The sequence below is a fragment of the Emys orbicularis genome, chromosome 11 (assembly GCF_028017835.1).
Source record: "Emys orbicularis isolate rEmyOrb1 chromosome 11, rEmyOrb1.hap1, whole genome shotgun sequence".
Classification (NCBI taxonomy): Eukaryota; Metazoa; Chordata; order Testudines; family Emydidae; genus Emys; species Emys orbicularis.
In genome coordinates, this window is record NC_088693.1 from 43,736,409 (window position 1) to 43,761,546 (window position 25,138).

Consider the following 25,138-nt stretch of genomic DNA (forward strand, 5'->3'; position numbering starts at 1 on the left):
CCTGAACTCATTTCTGGCCCACCCCAGAGCCCCCACCCCCAGCCGAAGCCCTCACCCACTCCAACCCCCAATTTCGTGACCATTCATGGTCTGCTGTACAATTTCCGTATCTAGATGTGGCCCTCGGGCCAAAAAGTTTGCCTTCCCCTAGGCTAGAGACATACCCTTAGAGGCTCAGCATAGAATCTCACCCTGACTTTTTGTTTGAAATGAAAGCCAAGAGTCTCACATAATCACTTGTCTCCATCCGCTGGGGCTCTAAGTAAAACACCAGATATCATGAGAGACACAGTAATATCATGCAAGTTGGCAACACAAATAGTTTAGTCTTCCTTTACTCCTGTGAGTCATGCCATTGATATCGCTGGGGCTACTCAGAAGGGTAAGGGTTGCAGGATCAGTCCCTTGGTTGCTGGTAGCTATGAATAGGAGGCTTATTAGTTAAATGACAAGATGCACAAAGTTGAAAAGAGTTCATGGGTTTCACATGAACGAGCCTCTGATCCCCTTGATGATGGGGGAGCTTAGATTTCAGGTTATGTGGGTAAGCAACCCATCACAGTCAGCAACTGTCAGCACCCGCATGTGCTTTCCAAGGCTGGAGCCGCATCACCGCTCAGCTGAGTTTAGAAGTTCATATAACACTCACGTAAGCTGCACATAGTCAAATAAAGAATGTGTGTAGCAACTTGAATAAAGCAGAGAAGTAGGTTCTTTTTCTAGTCTCATTGAAACCAACAGCCTTACACAGGGCTTGACCTGAAGTCAATGGGAATTTTTCCATTGACTTCAGTGGATTTTGGATCAGGCTGCAAATGACATAGCCATGGTAGACCTTCATAGGAAGATTACTAGAGAGGTATATTTTCCTTTTAACTGAAAACCTTTACTTTGGCACTATGTATGTATGCTTGAGAAGTCACCATTTGTACCCTGGCTCTGACACTATTTCCAAAGAGGGGGCCTTAGAGAAGAGTGGGCAAAGCAGAATGCCTGCGATGGAGATGCCAGGCAGCACTGGGCAAAGCAGTATGCCTCCTAAGTCTGAAGTGTATGGAGCCCTGCGTTGGTCAGATGTGCTAGATTTCAGATAAAGGAAGAGTAATCACTCTTTGTGCAGCCCTTTTCATTAACAATATGAGGCCTCTACTAGCAGGTTGAATAGGCTGCTTTCTGTGATGGAATGTAAAGGGCATGTTTGCAGTGTGAAGCAAAAGGTGGAGGAATGGGGAGAGAAGGGAGAATGAAGGATCAGACAACAAATATTAATTGTATAGGCATGCAGAATGTTTAAAAATAGAGGGGTGAGTAGGAATGGATTTTTTGCTGTTAATCCTGTCATTTAAACCAAATCACCAAGATGTTCACCTGCAATCAGCTTAAATGGCCCCAGGAGCCCAGAAGATTGTTTAGAATTGTGGGTTAATATGGGTCCCCTGCAAGCCATGGGGACTTGGTTAGCTACTGAAGTTAAGTCTTGGTAGCTTTTTAATTGAGTTCCTGCATGATAATTAAAGTTCAATGGCCTGATTTTAAGATGTGCTGAGCACTTGCAATGTCAGTTGATTCAGTAGGAAATGCAAGTGATCAGCATTTTTCAAAATCAGACCATAAGTAACTAATTGATTTGTCTAGGGCATGGAGTAAATCTACTGTGAAGTGCTTCAACTATGCAGTTGCCATGGAGTAAGATATGAAGCCCAGTGGGACGGGTTAGAGACAGGGCTTAAAGTGGTCTCCCAATAAGGTCCAGAGATGTTATTGCCCGACAGTGGCATTTCATTACTTTGTAACAACATTTTAGGACTTAGCTTGTTTAAATGAATAATGTTTCTATTGGTGGCAGCTAGCCCACCTCTGAGCTCTATGGTTTTAGCCCTTTATTTCAGAGCACTATATATTTTTGCAAACCTATGTGATACAGCCCAATATAAGCTTTAATATCTATGGTAGAAACTCATTGCTGGTGTGGACAGCCAACCCCCTCCAGAATTCAGAGGCAATTACACATACAGGCCCTGATGGCAGTTCACCAGAAACTTCCTATGCAAAGCAGTCATCTTGTCATGGCGATGGCAATGCTTGCACAGATGTACATCAACAGACAGGGCTAGAGCTGGCAGAAATGTCTCGAATTTTCAAAATTTTGATGAAAATGAATGTACATTTTTGATAAAATATTTTTTTTAAATCACCACTTTTGAACTGTCGTGAGGCAGAAATAGAGCATTCTGCAGTCAGACCTTGTGACCTGAAAGCACAGAATGATCTACACATTGCCCATGCCGTAGATATTTACACTGATAATGTATATCTGCCTACAGTGAATTTAAAGGAGATGTAGGAGACTGGGAACTAGGGCACACGTGGCACTGCCTCATAGTGGTTCTTCAGTTACTGGCAGACTCTGTACTGGCCTGCTGTTGTGCAAGGTCTGTTGCTCCTGGTCAGAATAACACTTCAAAGCCAGCATGTCTGCTCTGAATGCCTGTAGCTTGTATAGTATGGGTGATAAGGGGGTCCTAGAACCAAGGCAGGTCTGTTCTTTGCTTTCTGTGGCCCTAGTCCAGTCCATTTCCCAGCCTGCTGCACAGTCAATATCCTTATCTGTAGCAAACCAAAGGTAGTGCAGTGGTGGCTTCATACTGGTTGATGAAGGTGGAGTTGCTGGTATTATACATGGCCAAGATATTCTGCTGCCACAAGTACTGTGCAGTACCTCTGCTTGGGGTTTCCACTGTCCCCATGGGTACGTTAACATGGACCAAGCTAAGCCTAAAGGACGAAATCCTGCGCCTAGCTCCTAAAAGGGAAAACGGTATTGGCCCTAGCTGTACTAAGAATGGATCCAACCATACTTTTTGAATCACAAGTTAATCAACATATTTTGTGAGCTGTGAACATCTTTTTGATTCCCTATGTGGAGATATAGATTGCTCGTAAATTTGGATTTAAGTGTATATTAACAGGGCTAGTAACTCAGGGATTTACAGACTAAATAACAAGGATGAGGATACTTTTAGGATACTTCACATACTCCTTAACATTACCTAAGGATATTAAAATTGGGTAATATAAATTAAAAGAAATATTTCACAAAGAATAAACCAGATCTTTGATTTTTAGTCTTATTACATCACAGGCAATTAATTCTGTTAAATAGTTACAGAATATGGAGTGTAATCTCAAAAAACATTAGCTTGTGTTACACATTTATCAAGCTACCCTTTGTTAGAAATGCTCCACAGTGCTGATTTTGCACAGAGTATATAAAATGTCTTTATTCAGACATCGGCTTGATGTTTAAAACACTGCTTCTGTATTGTATAGTTTGGCTTTGAGACCCCTTTATTTTGATCTACTCTTAATTAAACCTACTACTATAATTCCAATGGAAATTAGCTTTTCTTTTATTTTTTCCAGTAACCAAAGCATTTCACTAGGATTTTTCTGATACAAACTACACAAACTGGATTTTATTTGTGCCTGAGATGTAATTAAAAACTCATTTGATTACTATATTTCTGGCCCTGTTTTACTTATTAAATTCCTCTAATCACTTTTCTTTTATGAAGCTTCTGGGAAATTATCTCAAAAGCAACACATTTCTCTCCTCCCTGGCAGGTTCTTGAACATTTACTGCATTACATTCATACCGCTTGTCCATGATCTGAATTAATTCACCAATTAATTCTTAAAGCTATTTAAGTTTATTTGGCTCTAGCCCAATCAGGGTTATACACCTCTGGCTCTTTGTTCTACAATTTACTTTCCATTTTACTGAATGAAAATCCCTTGAAGTACTGTTTCTTCATGCAATGCTTCTCTTTCATTTATTCCTCATAGGAACTGCCATGCCAGTGATCTAGTTAATTTGGTGTCCATATTCATAAAATCCAGTCCAGCTCCTACTGATGCAAATTTCCCATTGACAAAGGATTGGTCCCCAACAGCTGCATGAAATTGGATGCTTCAGAAAAAGTCACAAACCACCAATAATGCACCTGTTATTGTGTTCGTCTTTGTACCCTAGGAAAATTTCTCTATGACCCCCAGCTGGCGATCAGCTTATGCTCTGAAGCATGAGGAGAATCCAACACTGGCAAGGGGTTTCCACCTCCAACTTCCAACCTGAAACCTGTAGGCACACCAGTAGGCCTACTGATGTCAATGGGGTTGTCTAGTCACATGAATAACAGGTGCAGGATTGGGCCACAAGATTAGTATTTATAAAGTTATCCTAGCCAGTGTAAATGCTGTTTGTCTCCATCTTCCATTACAAAAATGTTAAGAAAACATTCATGTTGGCTATCTAGGAGGCACTCAAAAATTAGGAAATATGAGTGAAGTTGGCACGTATAAATATACCTCTTCCCCTCTGTCTATATATTGCAGATTTTAAATATATGATTAAATACTGTTTCTCAAATGGTACTGTATCGCACAATTTTTTCCCTCAGTTGTAGTATCTTTTTGTTACTCTGCATAGGCCACACAAAGAGACAAGGAAAGTTCATGTAAAAGATGCATAGTGAATGAGGCAGGAGCTCTACATATTCACTGTTCATTTTATAGGATGCAGCTGACAAAGGTGTAAGAAAAAAAGTCTGACAAAGACTTTTATTACTTGAAAAATAGTGTGTGACTGTGTCATGGAAGCTGTCATAATGCTTTGTGATAATGCATATGCATAATAGGGCAGAGTTAAGGCTATGAAGGCAAACAGGAAGATATCAATGGGAGGATGGCAAACAGTGTTGCGTGCCTGGGATCAAAGAGGGTAAGATTAGATACGTTTTTGACTGGCATACTACTGGCTTTAACAGACTGTGCTGCAGCTGTTACAAATGTTGCCTGTTACTAACTGGTGCATATAGTCAAGTAGTCTGAGCGGAGAACCGAGGGACAGGTTTTCTTGACTTTTTATCCTGGCTGACACTGACTCCCTCTGCAGCCTAGGACAGGTTAATGAACCCCGCTGCCCCATTTCCCCCATCTGTAAAATGTGGATAGTAAATCTTGCCTACCTTACAGAGGTGGAGTAAAGATTAGGGTATGCCTGCACTGCAAGTGGAGGTGTGAGTGCAGCTTGAGTAAGTTCTCCTATGCTAGCAGTGAAGACATGGATGACAGGCTTCAGTGTGGGCTGGCAATGCAAGTGTGTAGCCAGGGCTGTGGCAGGCAAGTGCCATTCCATTTTCACTGCTATTTTTGCAGTACTAGTTTAATTAAAGTTAGTGCGGGTATACCCACACCTGTGCAATCACACCTCTCATTGCAGTACAGACATACCCTTAGTGTGGTGTTCTGTGCTGTGTAATAATGGCACCCTCATGCTCTGAAGATCTGATCCCTGCTGACTACATCAATGGGGCTACTCATGGAGGAAGATGCTAGTCAGCATGAGTAAAGGATCAGAATCTATCCTGTGTTCAATATCCATATAGACTAGGTGAGCATTGAACCAGGACCATTGTGGTCTTTGACAGCAGCTCAGTCAGTGTGTTTAAGGAATGTCTCCTGGTGACAAAGTTACCAGAAAGGGTGCTGAGTTTTCTATCATAGAAGTTGCTGCTAAAAGAACGTACTAAACTGTTTGTGTCCTTTACTACTAAAACTCCAAACATGAATTCCTGGCACATGGACATTATTTAATAAAACACAGCTTGCAAAGGAAAAATACATTTGCCCAAATAAGCATTCCGCTGGAGCCCTACATCCAATCATGCCACTGCAGGCATAAGCCTATGGTATGAGATGGGGTCTTGCCCTGTGCTCCAACAGTTAATAAATTAGCTCTGTCAGACTAGTGAGGTAAGTTCCGGAGTTGGGGAGCCTCTGCTAAGAGCACTTAGCTAACAGCTCCCAGACAGTTTAAATCTCAGGACGACTATTTCCTTAAGGGTCCCCAGAGCAGTGTGGCTTGGGAGAGAAGACCTCTCTCAGGTAGTCCAATGTGCTGTGTAAATCAAACTCAGCATCTCACCAAAAGCCAAACTGAGTCAGGGAAAGAATGGCACCTACTGAATCACAATTACCATTTTCTGCAGGTCCCAGGATTTTAATTGGAGGCTCCTATCCAAATATTGACCAGTTCTGACCTTGTTTAATGTATCAGCTTTGACAAGATTGCAGCCCAAGGAAGTATGGCTGCAGGTCTAATATTTATAAAGCAAGCTATGCAATAAGAGCACAAAAATTCTGTTTTATTTTGAGCATGTCAGAATGTTATCGGTCTCAGTGTTTACTCTGCTTTGGAATCCACTGATTTCTAATTACTCATTTTTATTGTGTAGGAACTTCCTGATTTTGGAAGGGACAGTTAGCGACCAGGAAGCCATAGAGAGAAATTCAGATGAGATAGAAGTATGTGATGCTCCACTAAAGTCGATAGGGTCACAACAGAGCTGAACTGGACCCCAAGTTTTGCTGATGTGGCTTTCATAAAAGAATACATGGGCCGAAGGTGAACCATTTATCTGAAACTCCTTGAATATTTTGAGGTCAGAGGAAAATGGGACCTACAGCTGAGCCCCCACAGCTTTAGTCTGACAGAAGATGTTCTGCAAAACCAAAATCATCCCTTGGTTTGCTATCTCTACATACATGCTAGTACTGATAAACAAATCTCTCTTGCTAAAAGAAGTCTGTTTTCTGGAGCCTTGCTACAGAAGATGAAGGACAACAGTTTGAATAGCTTCCAGAAGCCTCTTTATGAAGTTGTGTGAGAACTTTGCTTTGTTTATGCTTTTGTTTTGTTTCAGCTTCTGTTGTCAGATCCAGATTTAAAACTCCAAAAGAGTTAAGTGCACCACAAGAGGAGGCTGCAGTTGTAGAAAAAGACTGCACTCTCCCCATGATGGGTAGCCCACCAGGGACAAGCACAACCCCCAAAGTCCTGGCTGTGAAGGTGTGTGGCTAGCGCATCTAGAAGATGCACTTAATCATTGTGTTCCTTCGAGACTTCTGCCAGTGAAGTTTTCTGAAGCCTACCAATATAATTTACAGCTGCTATCTCCAATGAAACTTCCAAAGGAGGGCAGTGAAGAACACAGTGCCTGCCCTCCCTAGGGAATGAATCCACCTGGATGTAGAGACCCCCAATGGTGCAGGAGCAAACTGAGGAGGGGTGATATGGCACACAAAATATATTCAACATCCTCTGCATTGAACAGTTATTAAAGTTTCCTTCTGGTGATAGCAAAACATGCTGCAATATCTGTTTCTAATAAAGTTATGGCTGGATGGATTCATAAAACAAACTTTTTTATTGATAAAAATGACCCATATGCTATAATAAAGAAAAAGTATATTATACATGTAAGTGCTTTGTAGCAAAGTGTACTCTGATCAGAGTCAAAATTGTTGTCAAAGGGAAGAAATGTGACTGAGAGATTGGAAATCTATTGAAATAGCTCAATTGATGTGTTGCTACAGTTTCTAGGCAAACTGCTAGTCCATCTGTTCATAATAACTTAATAAAACCAAGGAATCAGTATATTCCTTTTCCCATGAGAAGATGGAATACCAATGTAATGTTTTATTTGGTTCTGCAATTCCTGGTTTTGCTCTTGATCCCACATATTTTAACAGTTTGGGCAAAATATGAGATGACTCTACCCCTTTCCTTTCAACATTTGTTTTGAGGAGCGATCAATGTCTTCTGCCTTGCCGTTAAATAGATTTTGAAAAACTCGTTAATCCATATCAGTGTCATATCCTTATTTAGGTCTTTAAATTTATCCTCAGCTGGGGAATTCTGCAGGTAACTGTGATTCTGTTGAGTTCAACGCTTAAAAGTGTTTCATCCATCATCATTTCTAGTCCTTTTCTGATGCAATATAGTTTGTTCTTTGTCTTTCTTGAAAACTGAATGGCTGTTAAATTATCCATTTATCTTCTTTCAGATTTGCTGTACTCACTCTGTTGGTTGTCTTTTCTACCTTATTTGCCAACTTTTCAATCCATTTCCTTTGCTCTGAATATGTGTCTTCATTCACCACTCATTCCTTTTCCGTGTAGTGGCCAGCTGATTCTGTCGTCGTCTTATCTGAAAATTGTGTAATTGCACAAATAGTTCACCACCTTTTTTTTTTTTTAGGTGATGTTGAAAAGCCTCTGAACTCAATGTGTGAAATCTGGCTCCACTGAAGTCAATGGCAGATCTCCCAGTGACTTCATTTCACCCAATATTCTTTCACCTATTCAGTCATTCTCTCAAAAACTGTTATTGACTTGTCATTCCAGCAGAGGAGTGGATGGGGTTTCCTTTGTGGCCTGTAAATAACACTGCTCTGTTGACTATATTGTTGCTTGAGGAGCAACATGAAGCATTCCGTCCCTTGAAGGGCTGAGTGTACTGTCTCTCCCTCCTCCAGATGGTCTGTGAAAGCTTGAATATTCCCACATGATCAGTGGCAGAGTAACGTGCCACTTCTTTGATCCAGTTTTCCTTCAATAACCCCACTAAAATCACATATTTACAACAAAATACCACCTAAGAGACTGGGGGAAGGAAAGACAGAGAGAGATACTGAGATCTTTTTGTGTCAGTTGTAATAAAAATTTGTAAATTCTTAGACACCAGAGTTGATGCATAACACTGTAGATGGATACAGTGTTGGGCAGGCAACTCTTCTTCACCAGTTTTGCCCCAGACCCTTCAAAAATTGTGCCTCTGGCACCATACTTCCCATAGTCATTGTTCACAATGCATCACTTAACTGGGGAAGTGCCTGTCAACTTACTCCTTTGATTATTTTTTTCTGGTTTTGAACTGCATTCCTTCACTCTTCTCTATCCACCAGAATTGAAACAGTAGAAATAAACATATTATTCTTAGCTTAGGAGAATGAGGTTGGGAAGATACTCCAACAATGTCCATTCCACTACTAGAACTTGTAAAATGAACCAGAGCCTTAAAAATCAGATGTGAACCTGAACTTCCTGAAAATTCAAGGGATGTTGGACTGGCTGATCTGGTTTGGGTTCATCGCTGGTAGAAATATTCCTAGGCAACCTCTCCAACAAAAAGACTCTGAATCTGAACCATGTACTTCTGCTCCTGTTTAAGAACCACAGAAGCCCCCTTTCCCTGTGGAAGCCCCTACCCCCAACTTGATCCCTAGCTACCAAACCCTCTGGCATAGCCACATAGTGTAATTAGCCAGATCTAGTTTTTCCTGAGGCAGACTTTTCTGTGAGCATAGCAGACATTGCTGCAGCTGCTGCTCTGCCTTGAAAGGTTTTAGCAGCAGTGCCCCATGGATGTCAACATTCGCAGCAGAAAATGAAACCGTCACTTAATCTGCCACCATCTATGCCAGACCTTGTCTATATTGTGTCACATACTGCATGCTGAGACTGTATGCCTTAATCATCTGTGTCAGGCAGGCTCTCTCAGAAAGCACGGACACATTATCTTTCAATGTCCATGCTCAACTTAACTGTCACAAACGAATGCTTCCAAATGCCCAGTTCTCTGTGGTATTCTCTAGCACCTATCCAAAATTTTAGAAAGATATCCTTTTCAGCCTTTACTAGGGAATAATCCAGTTCAGAAGCCTGTACTTAGGCAAAACTAACTTAAATGAAAATTGGTCAGCATTGATCAAATTATTCATTTATATACATTTTCTGAAGGATCTATCCCTTTTTCTGTTTACAAACAGGTTTTGATTTTCATTCATTCATTCGCTTTTAAAAAAATTGTGAGCACATTTCAGACAATGGATTGTTCCCAAACTGTGACTGTAGGCTATTCACTATTTGTGGGGTTTACCTGGCTGACTAAGTCACATGGGAGTGTTTTTCCTCACTAATTGGATGATTGAACCTTTTTAAGTAGGAAAAAAACCCTAACAAAAATAGTGAGCACTCTCCTCTATGTACAACTAGCCTTTGTCACTAGCAAATGTGGGTAGGTGTACAAAGAAACATTCATACAAACAAAAAACCCTTCACACACACATGTTCATGAGTATAAGAGACAGAAACATGATTTGAACCAAAACGCTGGTTGGAATTTAAATGTATGTTCATGAACACAGTTTTGGCTACAGAGGGACTCGTGTGTTGCAATGACTAACTTCTGGGTACCTGGAAAAATCACAGGAACAACACTGCAATCCCCAAAGCCTGAGTTAGGTGTCGAGGCTCCCTGTACAATGTGTGGCAACAAATCGGCAGCTCAGAATGTGATCCACAAAAGCCAACATGCTAGGCAAGGAGCCACCTCAACGAGCTAATGAGCGATGCTGATAAGAGGCGGGGTGCCATAAGCCCCGCCCTTCTCATATATAGGTGCTGAGTGTGGGCTGCAGGCAAGTGCTTATCTCTGCTAGCAATCCACAGCCAGGAACCCCTCTCTGGGACCCAGGTGACTTAGGTGCCTAAGTCATTTCTTGTGAGAATGTGTTAGGTGCCTGCCTCAATCCACACACAACTGCCAGAGAAGTTAATGGGATGGGCATAGATGACTCATGCCTGCTAATACTGGGGGACACAATGTAAAAGGGGAGAGCACATGACAGCCCCACGTGTTGCCTCTGGGAGGAACTTCCAGCCCCACCTCCCTGAGTCAGGGCAACCAATCCCGCCGGCTCATAGGGGGCTGGGGCCACAGGACTGGAGAGTATGTGCCTCTGGGCCCAGCCCAGCCCTGGGGCGACTCTCAGCACCAGTGTTTCTCTCGAGCTTGCGGACACCTCAGGAGGGGAGGCGCAGGGTACGGGCAATGCCCCTACCTCCAGCTGCGCAGAGGCCAGAGAACCTGCTCCCGCTGCCTTCCCCAAGTGACCCCTGGCCCTGCACCCAGCCTGGGGACCACCGTGCTCTCTTCACCCCATCAGAGTTATCTGCAGCGGGGAAGGGCTCTGTCTTTCTCCCGCTTCGTCTTCCCCCAACACGTTTCTGGCTCGCTCAGCCGCTTTCCCTGGCAGCCGAGCCCAGGCAGGGAGGATGGGAAGCTGCTGCTTCTCACGTTGGCTGTGGGTGGCTGCTCCAGGTTGTTGCCTCTGTGCAGTTTGGTAGCTGCCTGAGAAAGTGGCCCGCCACCTCTGCTCCCCGCCTGGGCCCAGCTGCTGTGGACAGGGGCTGAGCAAGCTGGACATATGCTGGGGGGGGGGGGGAACTCTGCCTTGTTCAGCCCCTGCTCCCAGCAGCCAGGCCTGGGCGGGGAGTGGAGAGGGCAGGCTGCTGCCACCTCCCCAGCCAGGCTATCTGACCCCACATGTTCCCCAGTGCATCATATATGGGGGTGGTGCAAGTACCTATGCTTACATTATAACTTTACCCAGTGGTTACAGCACTCTCCTGAGAGGTGGGAGACCCATGTTCAAATCCTTTGTTCCCCTCAGGCAGAAGGGGCTAAACCAACCCAGGGCTCCCTCAGCGCAGGTGAATGTTCTGACCACTGAGCTAAAAGTTGTAAGTGCTGCTGCTTCAATGGGACCCAATGCAGAAGCCACTTAGCATGCCTAAAACTGGGATTTAAGTGTCTAAGTACCTTTTGTGGATGTGGGCCAAACTCCCTTTATTTTGTCTTGCTCTAATGGAATAGTGAAAGGTCACTCTGCACCCCCTTATAGTTATAATAGTAACTTAAACTTTTGGTCCAAGTCATTTAACAAAGTGTTTGCCTATGATGGGATGCCAACCCCACACAGGTGATGAAAAGGTGAATGTGGGCTAGGGAGGCCAATACTGCTTGCATCTGGAGGCTGTGGTAGGCCTAATTAATGATGAAACCCAGCTGGGGAGGGGCTGGATAAACAGAGGAAGGTTAGACCAGAAGGGGGCTACAGGGAGAACCTCTGTAGTTACTTTAGTAGGGAGTAAAGAGACCTGTAGGGAACAGGAAGGTTCTTGCAGGATGAGTGGCAAGGCTGGGTAGGAAGAAGTCTGGTGCAGTAACCCTTGACTACCTGTCTTAGGGTCTCTGGACTGGAATCCCATGTAGAGGGGGGTCTGTGTTCCCTTACCAGCCACCGTGGAAGATGGCATAAAGATCCTGACAAAAAGGGATACAGACTTTTGAGAGCCCCGAGTAAAAGGATGTATGGGCCACTGGGCTCAGATGGAGATTGGACGCTTGTTTCTATTCTCCTGGAAGGAGAGAGATTTTAAAGTGACTTGACTGGAGGGCCATATCAAAAGAAGCAGCAGGCCAGATGGTACAACACAGGACAGCACTGCTATGCTATGCCCAGCTGTGAGGGGGTGCTGTAGTGGTGAGTCCTCCCTTCTATGGTGCTGTAATCTTTGGGGATTTCTGTCTGTTCTCCCTGTGGGTCACAGAAGCATTACTACTGCTAAAAGCCTTTGCCTTTGATCCACTTTTGAATATGAACTGAATAAGTTAGAGGGTTGTAGTAGTGACATCATTTTATAGACATTACTCCATAGACCGTGTAATTACAGGGTCCGAGATGATCTGCTGTTTAATGAGGATTAGCAAGATAGGGATATATATCAAAGTACATGGAGGAAGCAACCTGATTTCTTCCTTGGTGTGTGTTTGTGTAAGAATACTGTCGGATAAAGAAGCAGGGACTCTTATTGTCCCTCAACATGAAGTCTAAAACACAGAAAATGTTTGGTGGAACAGACAGATTCTTCCCCCCCAAAAAATGTTTTTTTTTCATGGAGATGTAGAAATTAATTTCTTTTGAGCATTAAACTTTGCAGCTTCTGGCACCCAAAAGAGTCTTGACTAAAACTGAAATAAGCAGCCATCCCCGGTGCCAAGGTAGAAGCATGCAGTTGTGGACTTCTTTATCTTCCACAAAGACATCTCCCTTAAATGTAAAATAGCTGCTGTCCCTTTGTCACTGACTACTTGACTAGAGTTTGACCTTAGGCCTTGCTATTCATGATGTTACTGTCTCAGCCCAACAGTGCAGTGAGCAGCAGGGGGATTTGTGTTAGCATCTTTTGTTTGAAGTCAAATCCTTAATGTTTGTGAAGATATCTGATCAGATTTATATTTTTCTATATCTGCGCCTCATATGGAGGGCTGTAAGCTAGTCTTAGTTAGGGAAATCAAAGCTTTAAGGTCAACCCTGCCCTAGGTGCATGCAAAATGCAACCACAGTCTAGAAGACGATCCTTGTGCTGTTGAAACTTGAACACGACTTGCATGGAGGCTTTTAGTGCCTCAAGATCTGTGAAATGCAAATAAATCTGTCTTAAATGCTTCACAAATGCTGAGTTATTCTACTTACAGGGAAAACTGTGTACATGTGTGTCCAATATCTACTGGTGTAAAACTGCACCCCAAGTGCTCTTCCACATGCTGTGAGCGCATCTAATAGTTAGCACACACAGTCACTTCATGTTCAGTGTGATGCCCTAGATTTTTCTGCTTTAGACAAATCTGTTTCTCTCCTCTTCTGAAGAGAGTCCTAGCCAAAACCGTGGAGGCAATACTACTATTATTTATACTTGATACTGAGCCTGTATCAGGGGGCTTGAAATATTCTACAAGGAAAAAGCTAAGTTTTTGGAATTACTAAATTAAGCTACTAAGTTTGATCACCTATTTTTCTATTTGAGTGCTTCCCATGGTAATTCTTAATGAAGAATAAACATTGGGCATTAAAGCATAAGGAAAGTCTCAAATTATTCAAATGCTCCAATTTTGAAATAGATAGATGTACTGTAACTCAAAACAAAACTCTAGCGATCAGAATATTTTATATGACACTGATCATTACATCTAGTTATAAAGAAGAGTAAATTCAATAAAGTTATAGCATCTTAAATATAATAAAGAATCAGGAAGCTCTTATCTTCACAACCATATGATGCACAGAAGGAGGAAAGAATCAAAGTTGATTACTACAAGCACTGGAATTGGAAAGTTTCAAATCTCTCAAATTTTATAACTTAAAACAACACTGGCTAACAATTAAACGAAATAACCCAAAAAAATTTTAAATGCCCATATAACCAACTTTGAAATATTTTGATTTCTTTTAATGCTTTCTAAAGACAAATTCAAACTTGTTAGTTTTTCTTTGTATTATTAAACTGGGTTATTGCACAACTGCATGTGCAAAAATGTTACTGTGCTTGTGTGCCTTATTGGCATAAACAACTTTGATGTTTGCATATTCAGTTATGTATCTCAGTGCCAATATGAGTACACATACACCTGACTTGTTCCACAATCACAAATTAAGAATACAAAATTGCATACTCTTTCTGGAAGTCCTAAAAGACAGTCCCTGTCCCCAATAAAAACAGCCATCAGTCTTATTCACTGAATGGAGATATTAAACTAATGACGGGTCCAAACAGCTTGAGTAATTAATACAATACTCTTAAGAATCTAAATTGAGCACACCTATATGGTAGACGTCTCTCATTTAAAATTTTGGAAAATGATATACAAAATGATATAGAAAAACATACTTCAGATTTATGTTCTGTCATTATATAACCACACATGTATATGCTAATTCTAGAGGGATGCTGTTATAAATTCTTATCAAACAACAGATATTTGATTGAAATCGAGTTCACTGCAGGAGAAATTGATTCATATGGGTTAAGGCCTTGCTAAATGAAGTTCAAGGTATTATTTCAATGTTAGTTTCCTCACCCATTGGCTCCAGTATTCCTCTTCCCTTCTCCCCCCCCCATCCCCGCTTATTGGAAGCAACCAATGTATTTAGGGCAGAAAAGTAATTTAATCTCTATGGGGCCTCCTCTGAAAGGTCATAGCTAACTGCAGTTTTACACACTTTTGCAGTAGCTAATTTAGGTTGATTACTCCTGGTCTTTGATCTCTTGGATCATGGGAAAGTCAAAGGCAGCCAACAACACCCTCCTAAGAAAAACACTTATAGGTGACTGGAACTGGCCTCTGCAGTGCAACAGCAGAGGGGGCATTACTGGGCAGGTTGAGAACATGAGGGAAGAGAGCTGAAAATGCATTGCACTCCAGCAACCCTTGACTATTGAAGAGATCCATTAGGGGTGGCCCTAGCCACCATAATAATTTAGAGCAGCCTAAGGATCAAGGGGAGGGCTACATTAGCAGGAGCTAGACCTGGTGAGTGGGCTTGTCTGTTTACATTTTTAATAATTGATACAAAAAACCTTCAGATTTAGGACTTTGGAAGTGTCTGTTTCTGCTTTTTCTTTCTCATTTTGGTTTCCTTTAACTGAAGCTTTGGAGGAATGTACAATAGCATTATTACATTTATCTGAAGTTAATCAGCATGATTTGCAGGCCTTTTACTGCAGGTCTTACTAAACGCAAACTCCCCTCTGACTTCAGTGGGGAAATGGCTACAGGCATGTATCCTTGATTATTGTTTGGATTAATGTTATACCAAAATGGCAATACTAGATATAAAATTCTACACTTATTCAAACCATTAACTTCTAAACTATATGCCAGTGCATTATATAAGCATTGCTCAGGTTTTGTTAATTCTTATTGTCCACCAATACTACACCTCTTCATGCTTCATTCACAAGTCTTGGATGTATCTATAACTGGGACTTTTGTATCCCATGATACGTACAATTTGTTACAAAGGTTAAAATTAAAAGAGAAATGTATATGGAAGAGTAAAAAACCCCCTGAACTTGAAATATTTGTGGTGCATATAGTGCAGCCCTAAAAAAGGTTTCTTACTATCTGTAAACAGAGAATTTACAGTGCCTTTGCGCATCAGTGATGCGATGAGTATACGGAGGTTTGATTAAGTTGGATATGGAAATTAAAACTTGGCTTTATATTCAAGAGGGTAGCTCACACTGTGTGATACTGTGACATCAAGTTTTCTGTTTACCCCTAAGGCTGGTGCTGCAATGACTTCAAGGTTTGATGGTGTCTCTCTTTTTTAAGTTGTTGAGCAGCAGGCTAATAGCTGCACAGCATGATGCAAAGACAGCAGAAAAGAGGGGAATCAGATGTGAATATATTCCCCACAGATCTCCTGCTAGGATGGAGCTAACTAACCAGTGCTTTAGTGTTCAGATCTAGTCTACTCACACAGAGGCTGCTTTGATTCTCTGCCCACCCTGCTTTATTGTACTCTTTCTGATTAAAGACACTGTCACGAATAAATCATGACTTCTGGCATAAGAATTTGGATTCCTAATGAGGTTGTCATGTTTGGGAAAATAAGACTAGCAAAAATAAATAAGGGGGGAAATGGACATTGAAAGAAAACTTATCTTTATATAAAGGTAGGATTGCTAATTGTAAAGACTGTTTTGTTAATGCCCATTTTTCACTTATTTGGAAGGTGCCTGCTCATGTGCCTCCACTTTTCTCCTCTGCTTTAGCAGCTACTAGTGACATGTGGCTCATAATTAGAAGACAAATTCCTAAAACAATATTTTTCTTATGCATAAGAGCTAAATCACACAATTACATGTCTGAGCAATGGAGTTAGTGTGAACAGACTGGAACTGCTATTAAACGCCCGTCCTTCATTCCGTGTACACTCAAATGCCTGTTGAAGTCACAGGGAATTCTGGGAGCACAAGGCTGTGCAGGAGGAGAGCACAACTCTTGCACAGATTTCAAAGTGAATAGTTGGCCATTCTGGTAACATACAGTAAGTCCCCCTTTAATGCCTCATTAGATATTAATTTTCTAATGTATCTGTTCCCCATATATTGTGCACTGATGGCCAAATCCTGCAGTCTTTATTCAGGCAAAATTCCCTCTGACTTCCATAATGTTGATGTTGTCTCATATGTCAGGCAGAATGATGGAAAAAGATCCTTGCCCTTGAAGCTTTTAAATTTTAAAGAGAAATGATATTTACTGTACAACAATCATCTAATCTTCAGTAAATTTAAAATTTTCTGTTTTAAGCTTAGAATTTTGAGTAAAGTTGAAGAAGGAAGCACGTTCAAGGCGTTTCATGAATAAATGCAGTGATTTAAAGATTCAGACCGCTTCTAAGGCCGTTCTATAAGCACCTCTTTCTCTCGGAGACGCCGGACCAGTGTTCTGATTCTACACTTGTAGAAGTAAACAAAATACCTGATACAGAGGCATGCAGATGCTATCAATCCATTCCAACTGCAACCTGGGTAGTTCATCTTTCCTGTTCCGATCAAAAATAGCCTGAATGGAGAAGGGGGGGGGGGGAAAGTGTTACGCTTTATTAAAATAGAATATTTTACAGATGCTTTATTTTGGAACTATGGTCAAACTGTTACAAACTGAACACTTCATAAACAGTAATTGGTGTTTAGTCTTCCTAGCCCTTTGTCTAGCATGAACAATCAACTGTTTTTATTTTCAGCTTTGTTTATGAAATTTGTAAGTTGAATTTGACTGTTTATCTAATGATATCCTAGTGGAAACCGAAGATGGGATCCAAGAGTTCACTTAAAGAAGAGAGAGTAGAACTTTGTGTGGGATTTTGAAAATTTTAACCTGGACTCTTAAGTAATGTAGGTATTTCTGAAAATCCCATTCTTTGTTCCATGTAGACTGTTTTGGAAGCTTACTGCAAGATAATTACCTTGTGTGGACAGTCAGAGGATACCACTTTGTCTTCCTGACCAGCTAGCTTCTCTAGATTCACGAGCAGTATCTGTTTGTTTGTTTGTTTGTTTTTTTGTTTTGTTTGAAGTGACCTGTGTTATGGCTGAACCATTAAACATTTTGGAGACTGCTACTGTAGCTTTTTAAGAATTCCCATTATTCAAATAGTAACACTCTGATTTTTGGCCCCTTATCCCTCAGACTTTACACTTTGTGTACTCCATTAGTTCCAAGGTGGATTGATTTAAATCAAAGCAGATTAAAACACAGATTTTTAATCATGATTTAAATCAGCAAGGAGGTAACCTTGATTTAAATAATTGATTTTAATTGTCCTGCATTTGTACTTTTAGTTCTTTTCCTAAAGAGAGATTGATTGTTGATAACAATTAAAGCCAACTAAACATAGCCTTCACGCTAAATTTGGAGCATCTTTTTGCTAATGAGGGAGATACAGTATATATATTAAAGCAATTATATAGATTAATTTAAACTTATTCAGTTGCTTAATTTCTACATTTCTATTACATTAGAAAATGGTGAATGATGCGTGGCTTTTTTTTTTTTTTTTAATTTACCAGATTAAATTTTTACTTGTGATTTGTGTCAAGCTCTACTTGGATGGAAATTCAAATGCAATTAAAAATGCACAAAACCAGCAGTTTTTGTTTTTTAATTGAACAAACCTACCTTTAAATGCTGGATACACAAGAAAAAAATTATCAAAACATGTTTTCCATTTAAAACTGTTTCCTTTAACAAAGGAAGTATTGTGTATAGTTCATGAATTCATGTGATTATTTCTGGTCACCATATGGTTCAAGATTTTAGAACTCCTCTATCCTCTCTCACCTAGTTTTTATTAATAAATTGGAAGAGGAAAACAAGCTTTCCTTCTTCTTCTTCTTCTCTCCCCCCTCCCCCCCATCCCCTACGTCAACTCTCAGTTGGTTTCTTAACTTTGAATGAACTAGTTATGGAACTGAATTTGTTGAACAAACTGAACTGAAGAAGGTATCTGTTCTCTGCATCTGCAGAAGAGGCTACTGCTATCAAAAGCTGGTTTAGCAGTTCAACAAACTGGTTTCAGGTGCTTAGCCGGTGACTTCCACTAGTCGTATGGGTTGACTTTTAAAGAAAGTTGGCAGCATGCATGTACTACTTAATATTGTTTGTAATTAATTTAAATGACTTTAATAGATACTTGCAGAGTTGTAGCCATGTTGGTTTCAAGATATCAGAGACATACTGTGGGTGAGGTAATAGCTTTTATTGGACCAATTTCTGTTGGTGGAAGCGAGAGAAGTTTTTGAGCTACACAGAGCTCTTCAGGTCTAGGAAAGGCACTAAGTGTCAGAGCTAAATAAAAGACTGAACATAGTTTAGCATACATAGTTAGATATTACCCCCCCACACCTTGTTTCTTTAATAGATGCAGTAAGTTTGGCCTTTAATATAGACTGTTTAAATAGGCTTATTTTTAAAAATAAACCTGTACTTTTATTTAACATCAGGGTTTTATTTAACTTCATTTTTTAATTTTTTTTTAATTTTCATTTGTTTTTAATCAACTCTCATTAGTTCACATTGGCTCAAACCTCAACCCATCCCCAGCCCAAGTAATTTGTCTTGAAACTGAGAATGCCATGGGGTAAAGAGGAGGGGTAGAATTTTTCTTTCAGGCCTTAGAGCAGGAGTGGACTCATATTGTGGGGAATTCCCCATCTTACTGGCTGGAGTAGGCACCACAGCCTCAGTGCCATCCCTGTGTTGGGAAGAAAGCCCTGAGGACATGCACAACACATCCCCCTTCCCCTCTTTCTAAAGCTGCTGCATACAGCTTTCCCAGAGCCCTCAGGAGCTCTGCTAAGGTATATATCCGTGCACATGGTCCCAACATCCTGTTCTTACACCCTGCCCTGCTGCTTCAGCGAGGTGGGTTCTACTATATTAAGGAGTCTCTATGTCCATGATCTGACCAAAATGCACACTTCCTGATACGGTCTGGATTCATTTTTAATATTGCTGATGCTAGGGTATTTGCATGAAATACTCCAAGGCATTAGAATTCCCTGCTATTTGAAGATAGTAGTGTGTTTTTAAAGTAAAATTATTTTCTGTTACAGTGGGACTTCATTAGTGTGAGGTGCACGCTTTCACTTCTATATGCATTATGTGAAATGCATATAAATACATATGATATGGAATGGTACTTTCAGTTATTGCGGGCTAGATTTGGTCCAAGGCACCAACATTGTTAGTGCCATGGCTGATTAACTGCTAATCCCCTGTACCATAGCTACTTTTTTACGTATGTATTTGGGAAGGTCTACACAGAGAACTACTACAGGAGAGAAATTCATTATCTTAGGATCCTCTAGCTTAATGTACAAAGTTGTAAGCCATGCTGAATCAGCTCACAGTAACCGAAAGTCACTGAGTCAGATCCTCAACTGGTGTAAATTGCTGCAACTCTATTGACCTCAGTAGAGCGATGCTGATTTATACAAGCTGAGGATCTGGCCCAGTGAGTGCTTACCACACAGCAGCATCAAAGTGACAACTCATATGAGTAGGTTGGACCATTTTCTTGAAGTATCAGCTGTATGCAGAATTATATGAACATTAAGATGACCAATCTGTTTTTATATTCTTGAATGGCTTCAACTGGAACTCCTAACTGTCTGTCTCATCTTCCCTCCCCCCATGAGTCTGCTTTTAAGATATTTAAGTGGGAAGGTCCTCTCTTTTATCTCCCACTGCAAATCTTTAATAGGGTGGGTTTTTTTAGTCACTTTTCCTCTTTGCAGTTTCCTTTGGCAGTTTATACCTTTCCACGTGTCTTATCTAGATCTGTATATGATGTAGAGACCATCCCAAATTACCCTATAATGATGGTGGTAACGTTACTTGTAGGCATACAGAAACGATTCCTCAAAGGGTACAGGGATACATCACATAAAACTGATGTCAGCAATGTCACACTGTAACACAAATGAAGTAATTATGCTTTCTAGTAATGTGACTTCTGGTGTGAATATTGCATCTTGGATATTGTACTCAGTGCTGTTGTAAAATGAGTTGACAATGTAAACCTTGGGATATGTACAGCACATAGGCTTTGAATCAAGCCCTTACTCCCTATTGAAATACACCTCTACCTCAATATAACGCTGTCCTCAGGAACCAAAAAATCTTATCGCCTTATAGGTGAATCTGCGTTATATTGAACTTGCTTTGATCCACCGGAGTGCGCAGCCCCCCCCCCCCCCCCCCAGAGCACTGCTTTACCGCGTTATATCCGAATTCATGTTATATTGGGTTGCATTATATCGGGGGAGAGGTGTAATTGGGAGGTGTCTTTCCATTAATTTCAATGGCCTTTGGATCAGGCCCTAAATATCACTACCAGATTCCGGTGGCAGGCTGTCCATATCTCTTGTGTATTTCTTCTCATGAAACCTACTTGCTTCTCTGAATTAAAGCAATTACCAGAAAACAATTTTCCTCCTCCACACACAGGTAGCTAGTTCAAAAGTAATGATAAACTTACTGAAGGAGTGAGTTTGAGTTCAGACCTCTCTCTGTCTCCTTGTTCAAAGAACTCGCTGGTTACCAATTCAGCTGCCTAAAATATAATCACACTAAAGATTAAGGCTCATGTTAGCTATTTGTAAGAATCACACATTTATTGCTTAAGGCCCCTAATTATAAATTCCTGGGTAGTCCCATTCATGTGCTTACAGTAAGGCACATGCTTAAGTACCTTGCTGAGGTTGGGTCTCAGTCATGGGACACTGTAGGTATACTCATATCTATATCTCTGTAGTCATGTTCCAAAAACATTCTGATTTCCTTTTGATATCAGTCAAATTGGAGCAGCATGTAACTTATGCATTTGAGAATAGTTCCATGTGGGCATATAAAATTTATAACCATCTATTCTATCTTTGTAAAAAGACTTTGTAAAGTCTACACGAGCACTCTGGGTGCTGCCACTGCTGCCTCTAAAAACTCTGAGTTGTTAGAGAAACAAAGCTAATCGGTAAATTGTGTTAGCTAAACTTAATGTGAAATCCTAAGACTTTCTTCACCCAGTTTTGTTTTTCTGTACTATATGTATCCTATGCCACTCTAATTACTGTAGCTCTTAAGCATTTAAATATGAACACTGATTAAAATTGTCATATTTGATTAAATGTAAGAATGGCGGCATTGACTTTTGGAACTGTATTATACTCTTTTGCCAGACTCCATGAAGCTGCCTTCATTTTTGACAATGGTATGTGTTACTTGGAAGGATGCAGTATTCAAAACAAGATTATTTTTGAAAACACTGGAAGCCTAAAGAAACCAGTAAAGCCCAGACAGCAAGTGACTTTAGTATAAACAGCAGCTTTAACTAAAAAGTACTTGCTGTCATGCACACCCACAAATATGTAGCTACTGAGATAAAGGTGTGTTTCTAAATAACAAAAAGCTTGGAAACTCAAGCTGACATTCTGTTCTTAACGCATCCTGTTGTGCTACTTACTTTTTCTGAGGTACACTGATAAGAAACCATTCATATGCAATACCAAGGCACAAAAGGGTGAACTAAGGATAGAATTTGCACCTCAGAATTACTCTAAATTTCCTGTTCTAACATTGAAATGCAAGATTGCTATGCAGTCACTTGTACAGGCTATCAACAATCATCAGATCTTAAATTTGCTACAGCTTAATGAGTCACAATTGAAAGCATGTGAACTGAAATTATAAAATGATTTAAAATCTTCAGCTAAGTTAAGAATAATTACCTGCAGAATCTTATCTCACAGTTTGGAATGACTTTTTCTATATGGAGCCCCATCATGTGAATAAAATCATGGATTAATACACCTTGCTTTGGAATAATTTAACAGCCTGACAGCAATTATGGGCTTTACAAGTATCTTCTATATGAATAATCAATATGTACTTGTCTCCTTTCCTCCTGCTCTCTTCAACATTCTGTCTGTCTCCTTTTGTATGTCTTGTCTTGTCCCTCTCCTAATCTTTTGGAGTGTTTGTACTTTGTGCTTATTTTTTAGTCCCTTCCACTTATGTATTTTTGTTCACCTCTCTCCCTTCTCAGGACTCCTCCTCCAGGTGAGGTGGAGGGTCAACAGATTCCCCATTCTGTGGCTTCATTAGTGTGTCTATTTACTTTTATCTTGGAAAAACTCAATCTGATGATGCTTAATGCTCCTAGACTGGATTTTTAATACAAAATACATGTTAGTTAGGTCACAAGGGAAGGTTCAGCTGCAGCATTTGTAAGTCCTAATTAAAAATAGTTTGGTTTTACACTTCAATGGATGACCCTGGATTTCAGTACTGATCTCCCATATCCCAAAACTCATTCAAGAAGTGCTAAGCAGATCCTAACTGACTCTTTCCATACCATAGGAAATGGAAAAGCTAATTGGGTTATGGGGGTGGAGGGGGAACTGAGTAATGCCACGAGCTGCAGCCATAGCTGAGGTGGGATTGAAGAGTCTTGGGACCTCAAACTTTTGTCCTGCAGTGTTACTTGTAAACTGCATCAGGGGAATAGGAGCTCTGGAAGGAGATGGATACCAAAATGCTTTTTAAAATAGGAGAGTAACATTATATATACCAGATATTTCCCATATGTTAAACACAGCACAAGAGCAGAATTCAAAACACCAAATAGCTATGCAACTCTTTGCTTTAAAAAAATACCTATTCAATAATTACACTAACACTCTAGACCAGAGGTGGCCAACCTGAGGCTCCAGAGCCACATGCGGCTCTTCAGAAGTTAATATGCGACTCCTTGTTTAGGCACTGACTCCGGGGCTGGAGCTACAGGCGCCAACTCTCCAATGTGCCAGGGGGAGCTCACTGCTCAACCCCTGGCTCTGCCACAAGCCCTGCTCCCACTCCACCCCTTCCCATGCCCTCCCCCTCCTCCCCAGAGCCTCCTGCAGACCACAAAACAGCTGATCAGCAGGTGTGGGGAGAGACGGAGAGGCGCTGTCTGGCAGGGCTGTCGGTGGGCGGGAGGCGCGGGGGAGCTAATGGGAGGGGGGGGTCATGGCGGGGGGCTGCTGACGTATTACTGTGGCTCTTTGGCAATGTACATTGGTAAATTCTGGCTCCTTCTCAGGCTCAGGTTGGCCACCCCTGCTCTAGACCATGAACTGCAGCTGTGTTGATAAACCCTTATCACACAGGATGGAGGTTTGCAACTGAGGTAATGCATCCTTAGTACCTCATCACCTTCCAACCAGAGTCCCTCCTTGTCCATCCCCAAGAAAATTGGCTTCTTTCCATTTTACTTCTTCTCATCTAGCCTCTGTCTTCCAGTCCACTGTGTTTTAACTAGTCCCATCAAACTCACTCATGCCACTTACCCACTTTACACTGTCAGTGGCCCATCTCCTAGATGCCTTCTGTTGCTGGATATTCATCCCAAGCTTCATCTCCCAACATGAGCTGCCTTCTACCTACATGTTACTCACTGAGATAAGGTTGGGAACTGATAGTAGGGGAGATGGGTTATGCCAGTGATTGAGGCTGGGGGGGGGAGGGCGGGCAAGGAAAATTTCTGGCAGTGGTGAATGGATGGCCATCAGGGCTCTTGGATGAGGCCAGTCTTGGCCCAGCCAACCTTCTAGCTACAGGACTGTCTCATCCTATAGTGGCTTGTCTCCCCAAAACCTAAATGTTAATGAATGCCTAGGTATTCTATACATTTCTCTGGGCCACACTCAGCACTGCAATTCTTTTTCTGAGTAAGGAATGCTGAATAGGGCTTTTAAAACTACATCTTGTAATGTTAAGCCACTGCTGAGATAAAGAATTATGCTAAAAAATGCATATCCTATATCCATTAGGACATGTGTGTCAATTGGCAGTCCCTGTTGGTGTTCCATATTTAGGACAAATTCTGCTATTGTCAATTGGCTATAGAATTTTGTACATTGTAAAGGGTAACTGGGTTTACCTAAAGGAAAAAAAGTTTGCAATGTGGAGGGGGGTGTGTGGTGGTTTCCCCCCCAAAAAAGTCCATTTTTGGTATGGAGTTAAAAGGTTAATAGATGAGAGGATATAAAATAAGATCTCTTCAGGTACCTAAATATTCCTCAGCAGCATCAAGCAAAGGAAAAGATGGTGCAATAAGCCATGCCTTGCAGAAACCCTTTGCTACTTTTTTTTTTTTTTTTTTAAACTGCATTAATACTGTTGTAAATTGACTGCAGTTTTGCTCCCTTGTAAGTCAGGACCCTGGGAATATTGTCCTGCTAATACCCCCTCTTCCCAGCCCTGCTATTAATCATGACTTGCCTGTCTTGAAATCTCCCATGGTTTGGTCACAGCTCCGAGGTCACAGGCTGTCATTAGCATTGATCTGAAAAACAGAAATGAACAATACAGACTGACTAAACCTTTGTTTTATTGCTAAACAAATCTGCTCTGAATGCATAAATAAAAAGTCAGAATTAGCACCTTTTTCCTCTGGAAGGAATAGCAGCGCTGTTTGAAATTTCAACCATCAACATATTTTTATATCCACATTATACCTATGAAGTCTAATATAATATAGATAATGCATAAGATTGAAAA

General features: G+C 41.0%; 1 protein-coding gene across 1 annotated transcript in view; it reads right to left on the minus strand.

Moving 5' to 3' along the window:
- Positions 1-25,138, minus strand: part of PDE11A (phosphodiesterase 11A) — a 218,734-nt gene that overhangs the window by 1,809 nt on the left and 191,787 nt on the right. The window contains exons 17-19 of the mRNA XM_065412947.1: positions 24,856-24,923; positions 21,078-21,148; positions 17,015-17,098 (exon numbers count right to left, since the gene is read on the minus strand). Of these exons, the coding sequence (XP_065269019.1) occupies positions 17,015-17,098; positions 21,078-21,148; positions 24,856-24,923 (223 nt within the window). The remainder of the gene's footprint in view (positions 1-17,014; positions 17,099-21,077; positions 21,149-24,855; positions 24,924-25,138) is intronic.